This window comes from Narcine bancroftii, chromosome 1 (assembly GCF_036971445.1).
Source record: "Narcine bancroftii isolate sNarBan1 chromosome 1, sNarBan1.hap1, whole genome shotgun sequence".
Classification (NCBI taxonomy): Eukaryota; Metazoa; Chordata; class Chondrichthyes; order Torpediniformes; family Narcinidae; genus Narcine; species Narcine bancroftii.
The window spans coordinates 251,443,903-251,462,854 of NC_091469.1; the positions used below are offsets into that span (position 1 = coordinate 251,443,903).

General features: G+C 41.0%; 1 protein-coding gene across 1 annotated transcript in view; it reads right to left on the minus strand.

Annotated features, from left to right (window-relative positions):
* Positions 1 to 505: 505 nt before the first annotated feature.
* Positions 506 to 18,952, minus strand: part of rapsn (receptor-associated protein of the synapse, 43kD) — a 34,662-nt gene continuing 16,215 nt past the window's right edge. The window contains exons 2-6 of the mRNA XM_069894998.1: positions 12,329 to 12,427; positions 11,210 to 11,332; positions 9,859 to 9,912; positions 7,802 to 8,001; positions 506 to 3,061 (exon numbers count right to left, since the gene is read on the minus strand). Coding sequence (XP_069751099.1) covers positions 2,989 to 3,061; positions 7,802 to 8,001; positions 9,859 to 9,912; positions 11,210 to 11,332; positions 12,329 to 12,427 — 549 coding nt within the window. The 3' untranslated portion in view covers positions 506 to 2,988. The remainder of the gene's footprint in view (positions 3,062 to 7,801; positions 8,002 to 9,858; positions 9,913 to 11,209; positions 11,333 to 12,328; positions 12,428 to 18,952) is intronic.

Here is an 18,952-nt window from a genome sequence, read left to right on the forward strand (position 1 = left end):
TAGTGTTAAGAGGTAGGAAAATATATTATGGAAGAGTCATTGTCTATAAGATGGCATCATTTAGAACAAGATGGATGAATTAGTGGCTTAACTGGAACCACGTGGTTACCATTTAAGGCCAATACATGGTCTCTTGGTGTGCAAGGCTGCAGATTAAGTATCCCAGAAAATGTAACTTCTAGTAGTTATTAAAAGTCATAGGGACATGCAGCACATTGTGCGTGCTGCCCATCTAACACCATTGACATGAATCCTACTCTCATCCCATGTTTTATTCTTCCCTTATTGCTATCAACTCCTGTAAGATTCCGCCACTCATTTACACCCAAGGTAGCAGCTCTACGTGTTACACCACAGTGGAATGTATAGAGCTGTCACAATAATTGTATGGATGGGCTGCAGCTCAGAAAGTCAAGGTTCAGAATCAATGTAGATGGAGCTATGATATAGAACTCATTGGTGGGAATCAGCTGTAACTTATGGTGTAACAAATTGGAGGCTAATATCATAATGGGGGATTTAATTTACAGGTAATCCAGGCAAACCAACACGTGGGCTCATGGAGCAGAGGAACATAGGCAATTAATTTGGGGAAGAGTGATTACAATATGATAACATTTTATATAAACACAAAGTAGTTTAGTTCACTCTGAAATCAGCATTTTTAACTTTTAACAAGGCAAACTACAAAGGCACCAGACAGCTATGGTAAGTTTCAACAGCAAAGTCGGGTAGGACAGTAAACCAGTATATAACAATTAAATAACACACATAGCCTGCAACAAGTGTCTATCTCTTTGGGGCACAAACCCAACAGGAGAAATGGTCCAGCTATGGTTATGGCAAGTTAATAGTATTAAATCAAACAAAAAACAGCATCAAAAGGTGCAAAGACTCTAAGGTCAGGGAAAATAATCAAGATTCAACAAAGGAAGATTAAGTAGGAATGGAAAGTAGAATTTGGGTTAACCTTGCAAGAAGCTTAAAAATACACAAAAAAATCCATATATATGTAAAAAGTAAATGATAAGCAAAAATATGAGGGTCCCTTACAGACTGAAGAAATTATATTGGAAGATAAAGAAATTAAACAAATATTTTGTAATATAAAGAAAATCCTCAACAAATTATGATTTTACCACAGTAAAAATAAAAATACTGCAGAAAGTAATGGGACTGCAAACCAATAAATTCCTGGTACCTGATGATCCCATCCCAAGGTTTTGACTGGAGTGAGTGGAGTCATCTTCCAGATTCTAGAACAGTTCCCAGTTTGGAAGGTAGAAAATGTGAACTGCTTAATGAAGGGGTGGGTAAACAGAGAAGTATGGGCCATTTAACCTGGCATTGGTTACAGGGGGTGGCAAAATCTATGGAAGAACCAGTAATAGATCACTTTGGAGCAGTCAGGTTGGGAAGAATCAACATAGATTTATGATTGGGAAATCACATTTGATAAATCTGATGGATGGTTGTAATTTTCAGATTAGATCAGGGAAAACAAGCTGACATGGAGGGTTTGAATATTAAGAAAGGCATGAATGAGGTGCTACACTTAGAAGGCAATGAAAACAGGGATTAAAACAATGCGACTGGACAATGGTGTTATCTGCAACACTAATCAGGTGGCAATGTAACAATTAAATTGTATATTCAGGCAATTGGGATTATTATGACCATGACACAGTGTAATCAGCTCGTATTGTAATCAGGCTGCAGAGTAATTGGGCAGCAATGTAATCACGGGGTAATGTAATCAGACATCAGTATAATGAAGAGTCAATGTAACAATCAGTAGCATAAGGCAGCAGTGTCATCAGTTGGGACTGCAATCGGGGGTCATTTGTGATCCACAGGATAATATTTCAGCCATGTAATCAGGTTGTGCAGTAATCACTCAGCAGGATCTTGGATATCAGTATAATGGTGGTGTAACCAGTCAACAGTGGAATCGTGCTGCACTGTAATCAGATGGAAGACCAGCAATGGTGCAGTTAGGTGACACTTAACTATGCAATAAGGTAGCAGTGTAATCAAGCAACAATGCAATAAGGCTATGCATAATTGGACAGCAGTGTAATTGAAGGCAATGTAATCAGTCAATGGGGTAGAGGGCATGTAATCAGCTCACAACATCTTCAATCCTTGTGCAGTAAGAGTAGTGTAATCAGCCAGATATGTAATCAAGTGGTCTTGTAACAGCAATATCAGAGTCAGCCATCATTGTAATCAGGCAGCAACAGTGAAATCAGACTGCAATGTAATCAAGCAATATGGCAGGAACATAATCAATTGGCAATATAAACAGGCTATGAGTAATTGGGCAACAATGTAATAGGACAGTAATGTAATTGGATAGGAGTGTAATCTGGTGACAGTATAATTAAGTGGCAGGTGACATGTAATCAGGAATCTAAAAATGTCCTCAGTTGGAGTGCAACTTGTGGGCAGTGCAATCCAGCCACTGTAACGAGCTTACTGCCACTAAGCCACCCATGGTGTAATCCAGTCGCTGTGCAATGGGTGCATAGTGTAAGCCAATCTTATGAAGTTACAACTTAACCCAAAACAAAACTGCTTCCTGTTCATGCTGAACTCTAGATGTTGACATTTTGTAAAAGTGAGGTGTTTTGTAAAAGTGAGACAAGCACACAGAAAGACATTCAGATCTCAAAACTGGAACCTTCAGCGGCAGGGGGAGCAATGAAGCGCACCCAGACATCAGTCTTTCTCACACACACACAACCCTCTAACATGAGGGTTATTGGCTATTTAAAGACTATTGGCTCAACCTTCAACCTCTTAATACTGCTATCTGAAGCCGTGATGTCACTGGGAATGCGATGACACTCGGCCCAGTGAGATAAGATCAGGGTCTTTTTTCTGAATTTTTTTTGCTGCCTTCCATATTCTGAATCCAAGGCCTTATGGGATGGTGACTAAACAAAAATTCATTTTCACGTGTTCTCTATCAGACGAGCTCCCAGGTCACACGAAACCTGGTTTCACAGATGATCGCTTGCAGTTTGGGCAGCCTCTGTTTCCGTTGGTTTGTAAACATCTGGAGGAAGAAGGCAGATGAATGATTAGAAGAGATCTGTGACTTACTGACCCTCACTGAACTCTCCAATGCCAGACTGGTCTGCATGGTCTTGGCTTCAACTTTCCCTTGGAAAGAATCCAGCTACAGCCTGAGACTCCAGCTACAGCCCTGCACCAAATCCCAGCAAGGTAAACTGGGATTTTTAAAAAAATTTAGAGACATAGCATGGTCACGGGTCCTTCCGGTCCATGAACCCGTGCCACCCAAATACACCCATGATACCTAACCCCATCCGTCTTTGGAAGGTGGGAGGAAACTGGAGCACCCGGAGGAAATCCACGCAGTCACTGGGAGAACGTAAAAACTCCTTACACACAGCAGTGGATTCAAACCCAGGTTGCTGGCGCTGTAATTGCATTGTGTTAACTGTGCCTTCAGACCTAGCCTAGCTCACACAAGGTGCAAGTTGGCACAGTGGAAGGTGCTGTTGCCTCACAGCTCCAGAGATCTGGGTTCGATCCTGACCTCTGCTGCTGTCTGTGCAGAGTTTGCCCATTCTCCCTGTGATCCTGTGGGTTTCGCCTGGTGCTCTGGTTCCCTCCCATGTCTCCAAGTCGTGTGAGTTGGTAAGTTAAATGGCCACTAAATGAATTAAGTATATTGTCATATACCTAAGTACGATGCAAAGAACAATGAATGCCTTACTTGCTGCAACTATCCCGGTACATAAAATACCCATGCAAGAAGTGGGGGGGGGGGGGGGGGGGGGGGGGGGGGGGGGGGGGAGAAAAGGAAATAAAAAGATATACTAAATAAATAAATAGATAAATAGATGTTCAGTTGGTTGTAGTGCAAAAAAATAAGCCATGTCAGTAGGGCAGGCAATTCTTTAGTGGTTTTGAAGTTGTGTTAGTGTTGGGGTAGTACAGGGAGGTTCAAGAGTCTGTTAGCTGTTGCAAAGAAACTGTGCTGGACCAGGTTTCTGTACTTTCTACCTGAAGAGAGCAATGGGAAGAGATAGTGACAAGGGTGATGGGAATTCTTCATGATGTTGGCTGCCTTCTTGGCAGCATCTATCATAGATAGATGATAGACTTGATGGACTGTGATGGACTTGGTTAGGTCTGCCTCTCTTTCAGTATGTGGTAGAATCCAGGGATCTTTGAGTGTGTGGGAGAATAAAATGAGATTAATGTAAATGGGCGGCTGATGGTCAAAACAGATTCAGTGGGTTGAAAGATCCTGGGTCTTTGTGTCTCCCCATTCATTGCCAACTCAGGAAAGGGCACAGTGCAGGGCAGCAGCTGGAAGAAGAGAAAGACAGGAAGGAAGTCCAGAAGTGGATTCTCAAGCTAGTGAATCTGCAGGTTTGGTTGCCAGATGCACCTTTCCAAAAAACTGCCCCAAGTAAATTTACCACCCCTGTAATGTACCTCATAATTACTGTATGCCCTTTGTTGCAACCTACATTTATTTCAAGGCAAAATCTCCCATTACTTTGTAATGTGGACAAATGTTTTAGACTTAACAATGAAGTTTGCTAATGGACAAGAATTGTTTGCATTTTCTTACAAGGTGAGGATGGGGAACACTTTCATTGTGTTGTACCAGATGGTAAATAAATTTGAACTTGTACTATGTACGCGATAGCTACTAGTCTGCTTATAAAAACAACCACTATCACTGCATTTTCAATATACAGTATGTAAAAATAACCTTGTATGGTTGTCAATGAGATGGAAAGAATTAGACGACCAGAAAATAGAGACTAGAGGAACAGCACTTCATTCCTCCTGAGCGGTCCACAGTCCAATGGTATTAACAGAGAATTTTCAGTTCCTTTCTTTTGTTCTTCTGCACCCATTCTGTTCTTCCTCTTTCCCCTCCCCCTTTTTTGCCCCCTTTTCCACCCACCCCTCCACCCATATCTCTCCACTGGATTCTTCCATTCTCTCCCCATACTTTGGTCTCTCTTTATACCACCATTTTTACTTACCCGAATCAAATCCCAGGCTTAAAGGTTGTCTTAGCTGAAGGGTGGTAGTGGAGATGAGCTCCCACTGCTATACATATGCTATTCATGGTGTGTATCTCAAGCAGCCTCTGACAACCAACTCCAACTCCTGACTTTCATATATGACATAGTTCTTATGCCTGGCAGCTCTGTTCTGTTCTCACTGACAGAAGGGCAAAGGTGGACCACTGGTGCCTTGAAACCAGTTACTCCAGGCAGATGGGACTTGTTAACCATGGATAGTAACTCATCTAGGAGAGGAAAAACTCCTATTTCAAACCTTTGCTGCCTTGTGGCTATACCCGCTCATGGGAAAGGCTTTGAGAGTAAACCCCAAAGGAAAAATCCGGAGTTGGGGTCCTGAAGATGGCTGACTGCTGTACCCAGCACTGGCACAGCAACTCCTGCAATACTGCTGGCACCAAAAAAGATTGACTCGTCACTCCTTAGGAGAGGGGATTCCAACCTTTTTATTCCTCTGTACCCCTTGGGCATTTTTATAGGTTCCCGTGTACCCCTAAAAATTAAGGATAAAAAAAAACACGACATTGTGCAATCTGACTGCAGATTACAACACCATGTATTGTACAGTAGTTGTTATTCTCTCAGACCCAATGTACCCCCTGAAAAGTGCAAATGTACCACTGGAGATACATGTACCCCAGGTTAGGAACCCCTGCCTTAGGACCTGTCATTAGCATGGAGAGGGGAGTCCCACTGCATGAGCAGCAGACAGATCTCCATATCAACTCTGCCCTGGCTTACATCCTGGAGAGGCCACTCCAGCTCAGTGACTACCAAAGGCACAGTACCCATGTGAGCAAATTTAGGTTCTTGAGAGTCACTGTTTCAGAGGATCTTTCCTGGACCCAAATCACCAATGGTAACATGAAGAAAGCATGTCAACACCTCTACTTCCTCAGGAGTTTGTAGAGTTTTGGTACGACACCAGAAATCCTGGCAAATTTCTACAGAGGTGTAGTGGAAAGTGTGCTGACTGGCTGCATCACGGTCTGGTATGGGAACACCAATACCCCTGAGTGTAAAGTCCTCCAAAAAGGTAGTGGACACACCCAAGGACATCACAGGCAAAACCCTCCCCACTAATGAGTTAACCCACTACAGGGAACCTGCTGACGGAGGGCAGCATCAATCATCAAAAACCCACACTACCCAGCTGCTGCCATCAGGCAAGAGGTGTAGGTGCCACAAGCCTCGCACCCCCAGGTTCAGGAACAGCTACGACCCCTCCACCATTAGACTCCTCAACAACAAACTCAATCAGACACTCATTGAAGCACTCTTACTTTGCACTTTATTGATTTTCTTTGTTCTCTCTGTATTGCAGTTTGTTTACATTTGTTATCTGGTTACAGTTCCTTTATTTGTTTACCGTTTATTTTTAGCACCATTTTTAGTGGTAATTCTGCCGTGCCCTTAGGAAAAAGGAATCTTGTTATGTGTGTACTCTGACAATAAATATGAAATCCATGGTTGACCACGACTGATGGAGGCCATAAACAAATCCCATCACTGAAAGTCTTTAATATAATCACTCACTTCCCTATGTGATCCATCTTCCTCCACCTGAACCCTTGCTTTTCTTGCCTCTCTCCCCCTTTGTCTGGCATCTTCCAACCAACTGCCTCTGTCCATCACATTTCACCTCTCCCTGGTCTCCCAATCCTACTTGCGACTCTTGTCCCATCCTGTCCTCTTGTCAATGGCTTCTCTATATAGTTCAAATCTCGGTAAAGGGTTTTGGGTCAAAACATCGACCATTCCTCCCCCCCCCCCCCCACCCTCCCCTCACCCCCCAGAGTTCTTCCAGCAGATTGTGTTCAGCTGGAGACAGTATGTTCAATTGAATAGAAAAATGCTAAATGCTGTTTAATCTAGAAAAGCACAAGACAATGTATTTGGGAGGAAAGGTGCTACAAGGCAAGAAAATGTACAGTAAATGAGAGGATATGGAATGGTCTGGAGAAAAAGAGGAAACTGGAAATCCACAGATCCTTAAAGAAGGTGAATATACTGCTCCTCATTCCCCCCCCCCCCCCACCCCCAACCTCATCTTGACAGGAAGCTACAGGTTAATCTTACAGATATTCAGGAGGGACACAGAGAGGGTGGATGGGCACAGTCACTTTCCCCAGGGTAAGAAAGTCTACGACTAGAGAGAACAGGTTTAAAGTGAGAGGGGAATGGTTTGAAAAAGATCTGAGGGCAACTATTTCACAGGCGGTGTTGGGTCTATGGGACGAACTGCAAGAATCGGTAGAGGTAGAGACAATTACACTTCTTAAATGAAATTTAAATAGGTACATGGATAGGAAAAGTTTAGAGCAGTGGTTCTCAACTTTTTTTTCCACTTGCATACCACCTTAAATAATCCCATATTAACCACAGAGCACCTATGGCATCCTATGTGAGTAGGGGAGAAAAGTTTGCGAACTGCTGGTTTAGAGGGATATAGGCTGTACGCAGATAAATGGGACGAGTTCAGGTAGGTTCCTGGGTTGGGGTGGATAGTTCTGTGACTGCGAGGCTGGGGAGAATGGGCAAGGAACTAAAAGCAGTTGTTTTAAAATCAAGGCATCGTTTCATTAGGAAATTGGAGATGACATGACACTTGCATAAAGTGTAGTTCGCTTTCAGTTACCAGGTGGTGCTGGTGATGGAGCAGAGATTATAACAAAGGGCAGAAGTTTTTCTAGGGTTTAACTGAGAGCCTGTTTACTCACTTCAGATGGAAGAGATGGGAACATGGCAGCGCCTGCAGCTGGGAGTTCTGGTCACCAATCGACTCGCCGCACAGCCCACAGTACAACTCCATGTCCTCCATACACTCGTGGAACTTGACAACGTGGTCTCGGAGAAGTTGGTCAGAGCCCATTTCTCGATATATGGCCTCATACAGGCAGTGTGCCTTCAGTAGGATTAACTAGAGAGGGCAGAGGATGCGCACATCAGCAGGGACCAGCACCAATCATGCACAGACAGATACAAGGTGCACACATAATGCAGACACATGCAATGCACTCACAAACGTGCAAATGCACAAACAAATGCCAAAGGTTACACACACAGAGACAGACACAAAAGCAGCACAAAGACATAGGCACCCGGGCAGACTCAGACACCGACACACCATCAACTCGCGTATTGCAGACACCTAGTGTGATAGTACAGGTCTATCACCAATGTACAAAGTGTATATAGTTACTGTATCTAGACTGTGCTTACAGCGATTGGCTGAGAGCTAAGCCACACCTATTGTCTGGGCCTTAAAGGGTTGTGTCCCTAGCCAGGTCGGATCATTCCGGACTGGTCGGCCACCTGTGAAGAGCTCCGGTCTTTTGCTAATAAAAGCCTTGGTTTGGATCAACAAGTCTTTGGTTCTTTCGACGAGCTCTACACCAAGACAAATGCATACACGTACAAGATGTACACACAGACACCCAGGGATACATAGACACATACTCATACACACACTCATAAAACACACAGAAATGCACACTCACACACTGGTACTGACTCAGAGACAGTCACACACTGACAAAAGCACACAATCACAACACAGATGTTAAACTGAGGTAGGTACAAAACACAGTTGGTGCAACGCTGATGAAATGAGCTTCACTGCCCTTTCACACAGCCTTAGTCTCACAACCTATATTGTCACATTGATCAGTCTTTCTAATTTGCATAGTGACATGTTACAAGTGCCAATCACATCTGTTTCCCTCCTTCCAAAGGAAGTCATATGCCTGTTGAAGAATCTTTTGAATATCCCCAATGTACCAGCCTCCACCACCACCCCCAGCAGTACATTACAAGCATCCACACTCTCTGTAAAAATCTTACCTCTGATATCTCCCTGGCTTTCCTTCACTCACTTCAGAGAACCGAAGTTCTCTGGTATTTGCCACTGTCACCACAGGAAGAGGCACTGACTGACAATTCTATTCAAGCCCCTCATAATCTCAATTTAAGCACCTTTATATCCTTCCTCACTCCAAAGAGAAAAAAAAACCCAGCTCTGTCCACCTTAGCTTTCAAACCATGACTGATCTGAGGATCACAGCAAGATTCACAGGGTGGCATAGGATGCTGCACCATGGGTCCCAGTCTGGAGAGTAGACCAGTGTTACACATGGACACAGCTAAAATGGGCAACGTGACATAGTCCCACCTGTTGTATATGTTGAACTAAATGTGTTTCAAATGAGCAGTCATCATGGAGCAGAGTGCTCCCACTCCCTGGGTCACGTAGTCACCCCCACTCTTTGGGTCACATGGTCACCCTCACTCCCAGGGTCAAGGCGGTTGCCCCCACTCCCAGAGCCCTCACAGTCACCCCCCCCCTCAAATCCATGGATCACATGGTCACCCCAGATCAAGTGGTTGCCCCACTCCCTTGGTTACATGGTTGCCCCGCTCTCTGGGTCACATGGGCACTTCACTCCCTGGGTCACATAGTCACCCCGCTCCCTGGTCACACAGTCGCTTCCACTCCCTGCATCACATGGTCACCCTTGGGTCACATGGTGCTGCCTCTCACATGCAGCACTCCATTCCCCCTCTTCTCTCCCCTCCCCCCACCCCAGACTCTGCCCTCACGCCTCCGAGTTTCAGAGCAGAGTAATCAACGTCACTGGTTTTTCATTCCTATGACTTGTAAAGTTGTTGTTCATGGATCTCACTGACTGCCAGCTATTTTCAGGGCTTCTTGTCTTTACCCAGTTCTGTTCACCTACACAACAGCCTGCCAGAATTGATCAACAGCCTCATTACTCACCTTATTTCCCACTGCATCCGCCAGTTCCTCTGCCTTCTGTACAACCCCTAAAGTCTACAAAAATAATACAAAAGACACTTTCATGAATGGCATAAAATATTATAACACAATGCAAATTACGAAAGACATACAAGGAATTGCAAAATAAGGTGTAAAGTGAGGAAAACAGGAGTGAGACCAGGAGGTGCAGATTAGTTCCAGGAGTGAGATGCAGCGCAACTCCCAGAGTGAGGTTCAGAGTATCCTCAGCAATGAGGTTTAGAGTAACCAGATGAGAAAGATACAGAGTAACTGTCGGAGGTGCCTCGCAAGTAAATCCAGATACGTGATCCAGTTTAGCCGCAGGAGTGAGGGCAGTGTCAATCCTGCACCCAGTGCAAGTTAAGGAAATCAAGTGGTGAAGTTCAGAGGAGGAACACAATGTGCAAAGCTGGGAATGAAACAGATATTCTTGATCAGTAAGGTTGTCAAGGTTACAGGGAGAAGCCAGGAGAATGAGAGGAAATGTATAACCACCATGATTTAAATGGTAGGGTATACACGATGGGCCAAATAGCCTAATCCTGCTCCAATGTTTTAGTCTTATGGAAACTGGTACAAATGCAGGGTAAATACTGAAATAATGCACTATTTGTATCCAGGGACGTGACGATATGTCATCTAAATATGAGCTCCACACACTCTGGTAATCTAAGAAGACAAAATGATTGCAAAATCCAAGATTTTGCATTCTAAACCTGGAGTGACACACAGTGAAATAAAAGAGTGAGGTACAATGTAAATGAAGGAGCGATGCCAAATAAATCCAGGAGCAAGTCACATTGTGAATCCAAGAATGACACAGTGTATATACATCCTACAATGGTGCAGACTGTAGAAGCTCAGGACTAACAGTGAATCCAGGAGCACCACACAGGGAGGGGGTTGGGGAGGGTGAAGCTGGCAAAGGGGATAAACAGAGGGATAGTTGGGGTGGGGTAATGGGGAAGAGTTGAGGTATTGCATTGGGGCACGGACAATGTGTTGGTTTGACGAGCTGCAGTTGAGGTTGTGATGGGGTGATGACGGATGGGTGATGGGGAGATATAGGGAAGTGATGGATGAGGGATGGAATAGGGTATGGGAGATGGGGGTGGGTGAGGAGCATGGGCAGAAGATGGACAGTGAATGGGTGAAGGGGAGGGGGCTGGTAAGATATGGGATGAGGTTACAGAAAGGAGGGAAAGGATGGGTATGGGGGCACGACGGGGAGTGACAGGGAGAGGGGGCCACTTGAGGTGGGGGCCACGTGGGGAGGGAGAAATTAGGGTTGAGAGTGGGGGTGAGGAGAACCAGGTGTGCCCCTGCCTACCTTGTCCAGTTTCTTCTCAGTCATCCAACACTTGGCGATGTTCAGCAGCACCTGCGCCTGACCCAGTCGGTTACCGATCTCTGTCATGATGTTCAGTGAGGACTCGTACCGGGGCAGTGCTTTCTGAAAAGGAGGGAGCAGTCATGAACACTGGGATGCCTCAGTCATCCACCTGTGCTCGCAACTAACTGTGAAACCACTAGATTCTCTCTTGTTTGACACTGGGTGCCTGTCTACATTTTATAAAATCCAAGATTTAAAATCTGGGGCTTGATTCATGATAAACATTGATGAGACAGTGTCTTTGGCACAAATGGATCAGTGTGGACCAGTGAGCAAAGGGGTGCCCGGTGATTAGGAGCTGGTGTGAATTTGGATGCCAATAGTAACTTCCACTTCATATGCAGAGGAATGAGGGAGACCTCTCCGAGCTGCAGTGGATGAAACACAGGCAAGTTTCGGATGACAGAGTGGGAGTAATTTACAGAATGCAGCAGGTAGTAGTTATTTATGAATATTACTAAGTGGTTTGCGCAAGTAGATACAAATTGAGTTAAGAGTAGAATAGTTGTTGAGTCAAAGCGACAGAATTGCAGGCAAATTTTAAATCAATGAACTCACACCCTGTACCACACATCCGTCCAAAGGTCATATCTTAAGATACAGCTGAAGAGTGGTTGTTGTGTATTAAAAGATGCAGGGGGCCTGATGTCCAGGCAGCCGTCAATTAATTACAAGCAGTGGAGTAGAGATTGTTAGTTATAGGCAGGAATTGTGTTAGATCGAGCCAACACGCAACAGATTGTAGTTACAGGCAGAAAAGCCAAGGATGCCAGTTGCAGCTAGATGAGAGGGTGTCAGATATAGACAGAAAAGGTGTCAGTTACAGGAAGGGAAGAAGTGGGTACAAAGGAAGAATGGGCTCGAATCCACAGGCGATGGCTGGTTTGAGTTCCTTTGCAGTAATTTCAAGGTCACACTATCACTTACAGGTATTTACAGACCGGTTAGGTGTGAGGTTGATAGTGAAGTGCAGAGGGGCCTTAGTGGGTTGTCAGCAGAGCCTCACTGTCCACCCAGCAGTGTTAGGGAGCTGGAAACAGACAGCAGTGATCTTACCCCTATATCAGAACGGTGCCGGTGGATATCAGCAAAACACAGCAAGCAGAGGGCCTGGAGAGGTCGGTCTTGATGCTGCAGTGCTATCTTCATAGATTCCTGAGGAATAAAACACACGTCACTCTGGTGGGCACAACCCATATTCACACTTCACTTCAGTGTGCACAACCCACATGCACAAGTCACTCTGATGTGCACAACACATACACACGTGACTCCAATATAGGTACACATCACTCCAGTGGGCACAACCCAAACACACATCACTCTGGTGGGCACACCCCATACACACACATCACACCAATATAGGCACACATCACTCCATTGGACACAACCGAAACACACTCATCACTCTGGTGGGCACACCCCATACACACACATCACGCCAATATAGGCACACATCACTCCAGTGGGCACAACCCATACACACATGTCACCAATATAGGCACACATCACTCTGGTGGGCACAACCCAAACGTACACGTCACTTCGGTGCGCACACCCCATACTCATGCGCATCATTTTGGTGTAAACAACCCATAAGCCAGCATCACTCCGCTCTAAACAACCCACACTCAAATATAATTCTGGTGTGCACAACCCATTCACACATCACTCGAGTGTAAACAACCCACACATATGCATCACTCTGGTATGCGCCCTCGCCACTCCGGTATAAACAACCCAAATGTCCACAGCACTCCAGTGTAAACAACCCACAAGCATGTTATTCTGGTGTACACAACCCATACAAACACGTCACTCCGCTTGGAAAGATAATGTGAAGATTAACAAAACATGCTGGCATATGAATTGAGAACTTATGGGAAAAATAATTTACATAATTATTCATTTTTTGTTAAAATGTGTTCTTATTTGGAGTATATGAATTTGGAAATACTTTGAAATATTCTTTATATTAACTATATTGTTTTTATATTTGGCTCCCCTTAAGGGAGCTGACTGAAGGGGTAGGAGGGTATTTTTTTATATGTAAAAATTTGTTCTTTACTTTTCTTTGTTATGTTTAACTGTATTTTGATTAAAGTCTTTAAATAAAGTTTTCAAAAAAAACACGTCACTCCGATGCGTGCCCATGTCATTCTATACAACCCATCTGCAAGCATCATTCCAGTGCATGCAACCCATCTGCATGTGTCGCTCCAGTTGGTGCACACAACCCATAAGCATGTCACGCTGATGCACTAAACATGGACATGTCACTCCAGTGTCTCCCCATCCCACTGATGTGGAACCCAGTGTCACTACCCCCATCTCCAACCCACTGACCCGGATCCCAGTGTCACTTCCACCACCAACCCACTGAGCAGCATCCCAGTGTCACCTCCACCCTCACTGACCCAGGTCCCAGTGTCACCCTTGCCCCACCAATCCTGGTCCCAGTGTCACCGACACCCCACTGACCTGGAGACCCAGTGTGACCTTCACCCACATCCCAGTGACCTGGGGACCCAGTGTGACCTTCACCACACCCCAGACCCAGGGCCCAGTGTCACCCCCACGCCACTGACCCAGGGTCCCAGTGTCACCCCAACCTATAAAACATTCAGCCTATCAAATCTGCCCCACCATTTAATCATGAGCTGATCCATTTCCCCAGCTAATCAAGAATGTATAAATCTCTGCCTTAAATACATCCAATGGCTTCACATCCATAAATCTGTGGCAACAAATTTCAGATTTATCACCCTCTGCCTGAAAAAATTCTTCCTCACAGATTAGAATGGTGAAGATTGTGCCAGGCGAATATTGAATGTTTTCGGAATTCCAAATAATGTTATAAATTCGATAAGAGCTTTGTATAATCATCCAAAAGCTAAGGTGGTCTTGAATAGGCAAATATCTAAACCTTTTCCATAGAAAGGTCATCTAGACAAGGATGCCCATTATCACCATTTTTATTTGCATTGGCTATAGAACCATTGGCAGAAGTGATAAGAAGAGATAATGAGATTAAGGATTTTACGATAGAAGAGAGAACATAAAATTAGCTTGTTTGCAGATGAAGTTATATTATATCTTACAGAACCAGAAATATAATTGAAGAAAATAAATGTACGAATGGTTTGATATCTGGTTATAAAGTCAAGAGTGAAGTGATGCCTATCAATGATGGGACTATACATTAAGTAAGCAGGTGATGAAGTTTATGTAGCAAAAGGAAATAATTAAATATTTAGGAATCAATACTGATAGAAATTTAAATATTTTATTTAAATTGAATCCTCTACCATTACAAAAAAATTAATGAAGATTTAAAGAGATGGAAAGATTTACCAATAACTTTAATAGGAAGGGTAAATTGTATAAAGATGAATGTTTTTCTGGAGGTTGCAATATTTTATTCAGTCATTATCCATTCCTATACCAACAAAGTTTTCTCAAGAATTTTTTTAAAAGTGTAAGAAATTTTATTTGGTGTGATACAATGCAAAGGATAGCTTTGGAAAAATTAACTTGGAAATTTGATCAGGGAGGATTACAGTTGCCAATTTAAAAATTATTATAAAGCAGCTCAATTAAGATTACTATCCTCCTGTTATCAAATTGGGGAGAAGACAACATGGGTATAGATTGAAATGAATAACATAGGAGAAACTAATCCAGAATATTTTTTGTATAAATGGAACGAGGAACCTTTGAAAGAAGTACCAATTTTAAAACAACTTATTCAAGATACGGAATGAAATTCATATAGAGGAATTAAGAACTACCAAATAGCTAAGATGATGTTAAAGAAGAATCCACTTATCCCTTTTACTTTAAATAATCCTTTCTTTGATATCTGGCACAATAATGGAATAGAGGATAAAAGATTGTTTCTTGGTTTTTTTGACTTTTGAACAAATGAAAGAGAAATATAATCTACCAAATAAAACTATTTTTTTCATACTATCAGATTAAATCAAATTTAAAAAAGAAATTAAGTGCAAATTTAGACTTCTGGAACAGAGTCCATTTGAGTATTTAATAATTTATACATTTACAAATATTTATTACTATTTATTACTAATATGTATATACAATTACAAGACATAATGTAGAAAAAGAAACTATATAAGTCAAAACAAAAGTGAAAAAGATTTAAATATACAAATTCATGAAGAGGCCTGGTCAAGATTGTGCCACGAGAGTATAATTAATACAAATAATGTTAGATATCAAATGGTACAATATAATTTTTTTTACACCAATTATGCTACACTCTGTATAAATTACATGGAGTTCATTCAAATTGTTCTGACAAATGTTTCAGATGTAACAAAGAAACAGGAACCTTATTATATGCAGTTTGGTCTTGTGAAAAAGTGGTATACTTTTGGGAAGATTTGAATATATTATTGAGACAAATTATGAAGATATAGATACAAAAGATCCCAGAATATTTTTGCTTTGTGATTTATATGACACTGATACTAAATTGAAGTTAGACAAATATCAATGAAAAATTTTGAGTGTAGCAAAGGTGGTAGCATGGAAATGTATGGCACCATGGTAACATGGAAGTCAGATAATTTTATAAGGTTGGATAGATGTCATATGGAAATTCAAACTTGTATACCATTGGAAAAGATTACTTATAATTTAAGGAATCAACCTGAGAATTTTTATACGATTTGGAAACCAAATATGGATTTCATCAGTAAATCCATCCACATCGTCCATAACACCCACTCCTCCCATTTAATGTACAGGATAAAATAATATATTAGGAATATATGAATAATGAATGAAAAAATAAATTCAGGTGTTTTGTTCTTTTTTCTCTTTTTCTTTTGAGGGAAGGGGATAAAAAGAAATATATATATAACAATTTGTATCATTTTCATTACATTGTTTTGTTATATGTATGTATTGATGCAAATGAAAAATAAAATTTTCAAGTAAAAAATCTTCCTCATGCATCTCTGTTCTAAATGGACACCCTTTAATTTTTTTTTAATTTTTTATTTTTCACACTATAAACCACATTGATCAAGATACAAACATTTTTTCTTTTCAAATATATACAGTGTCGTTTTCTCTCCCCCCCACCTCTTCCCATCCCACCCTCCCTACCTCCCCGCCCATTCATTTAAAGTTCAGAATCTAAGATACATTAAACCCGTCAAACAATGTTGTCACTCAATAAAAATAAACAAGAAATTCCACTGAGTCAATTCTTTTCATTTCCTTCTCCTTCTGTCATTTTAGGTGGTAGATGTCCCCGGTAGGTTTTCTCTATTGTGTTTCATGTATGGCTCCCATATTTGTTCAAATATTGTAATATTATTTCTTAAATTATATGTTATTTTTTCTAATAGAATACATTTATTCATTTCTATATACCATTGTTGTATTCTCAAGTTATCTTCTAATTTCCAGGCTGACATAATACATTTTTTTGCTACAGCTAAGGCTATTCTAACAAATCTTTTTTGTGCACCATCCAAATCAAGTCAAAATTCTTTGTTTTTTATGTTACTTAGGAGGAAGATCTCTGGGTTTTTTGGTATATTGCTTTTTGTAATTTTATTTAATATCTGGTTTAGATCTTCCCAAAATTTTTTCACTTTCTCACACGTCCAGATTGCATGAATTGTTGTTCCCATTTCCTTTTTACAGCGAAAACAACTGTCAGATACTGTTGGGTCCCATTTATTTAACTTTTAAGATGTAATGTATAGCCTGTGTATCCAGTTATATTGTATCATACGTAACCTCGTGTTTATTGTATTTCTCATAGTTCCAGAGCATAACTTCTCCCATGTTTCCTTCTTTATCTTTATGTTTAAATCTTGTTCCCATTTTTGTTTAGTTTTACCATTTATTTCCTCATTCTCCTTTTCTTGTAGTTTAATATACATATTTGTTATAAATTTTTTGATTATCATTGTGTCTGTAATCACATATTCAAAATTACTTCCCTCTGGTAACCACAGACTGCTTCCTAATTTGTCCTTCAAGTAGGATCTCAATTGGTAATATGCCAGCACTGTATCTTGAATTATATTATATTTATCCTTAATTTGTTCAAAGGATAATAATTTATTTCCTGAAAAGCAATTTTCTATTCTTTTGATCCCTTTTTTCTCCCATTCTCTAAAGGAAAGGTAATCTATTGTAAAAGGGATTAGCTGATTTTGCGTCAGTATTAGTTTTGGTAGTTGGTAATTTGTTTTATTCCTTTCTACATGAATCTTCTTCCATATATTGAGGAGATGGTGTAATACTGGAGAATTCCTACATTGTACCAATTTTTCATCCCATTTGTATAATATATGTTCAGGTATCTTCTCCCCTATTTTATCTAGTTCTAGTCTAGTCCAATCTGGCTTTTCCCTTGTTGACAAAAATCTGATAGATATCTTAATTGTGCGGCTCTATAATAATTTTTAAAGTTTGGCAGTGTAAGCCTCCTTGTTTATACCATTCTGTTAATTTATGTAGTGCTATCCTCGGTTTCCCCCCCTTTCCATAAAAATTTCCTTATTATTTTCTTTAACTCCTTGAAGAATTTCTCCGTCAAGTGTATTGGCAATGCCTGAAATAGGTATTGTATCCTTGGGAAAATGTTCATTTTAATACAGTTTATCCTTCCTATCAGTGTGAGTGGTAATTCTTTACAATGCTCTAAGTCGTCCTGTAATTTTTTCATTAGTGGATAATAATTGAGTTTATATAGATGGCCGAGGTTTTTATTTATTTGTATACCTAGGTATCGTATTGCTTGCATTTACTATCTGAATGGTGATTCTTTCTTAAATTTTGAGAAATCCGCATTATTCATTGGCATTGCTTCACTTTTATTTGCGTTAATCTTGTATCCCGACACTTCTCCATATTCCTTAAATTTTTTATGTAATTCTTTTATTGATATTTCTGGTTCTGTTAAGTATACTATAACGTCATCTGCAACTAAACTGATTTTATATTCCTTGCCTTTTATTTTTATCCCTTTTATTTTATTTTCTTTTCTTATCAATTCTGCTAGTGGTTCTATAGCTAACGCGAACAATAAGGGTGATAGTGGGCATCCCTGCCTTGTTGATCTGCTTAATGTTAAATTGTTTTGATATATATCCATTTACTGTCATTTTCGCCAATGGACCCTCATATAATGATTTAATCCAATTAATATATTTCTCTGGTAAACTGAATTTTTGTAGTACTTTGAATAAATAATTCCATTCTACTCTGTCAAAGGCCTTCTCTGCGTCTAAAGCAACCGCTACTGTTGGAGCTTTATTTCCTTCTACTGCATGAATTAAGTTAATAAATTTGCAAATAAGTCCAGTTTGGTCTAGATTTACTATTTTTGGTACATAGTCGGCTAATCTGTTTGCTAATAGTTTAGTTATGATCTTATAATCTGTGTTAAGTAAAAATATTGGTCTATATGACGCTGGTGCGAGTGGATCTTTCCCTGTCTTTGGTGTTACTGTAATTATTGCTGTTTTGCATGAATCTGGTAACCTTTATGTTTTATCAATCTGGTTGATTGCTTCCAGGAGGGGAGGAATTAATAAATCTTTAAATGTTTATAGAATTCTATTGGGAATCCATCCTCTCCTGGTGTTTTATTATTCGGTAGGTTTTTTTAATCATCTCTTGTATTTCTAC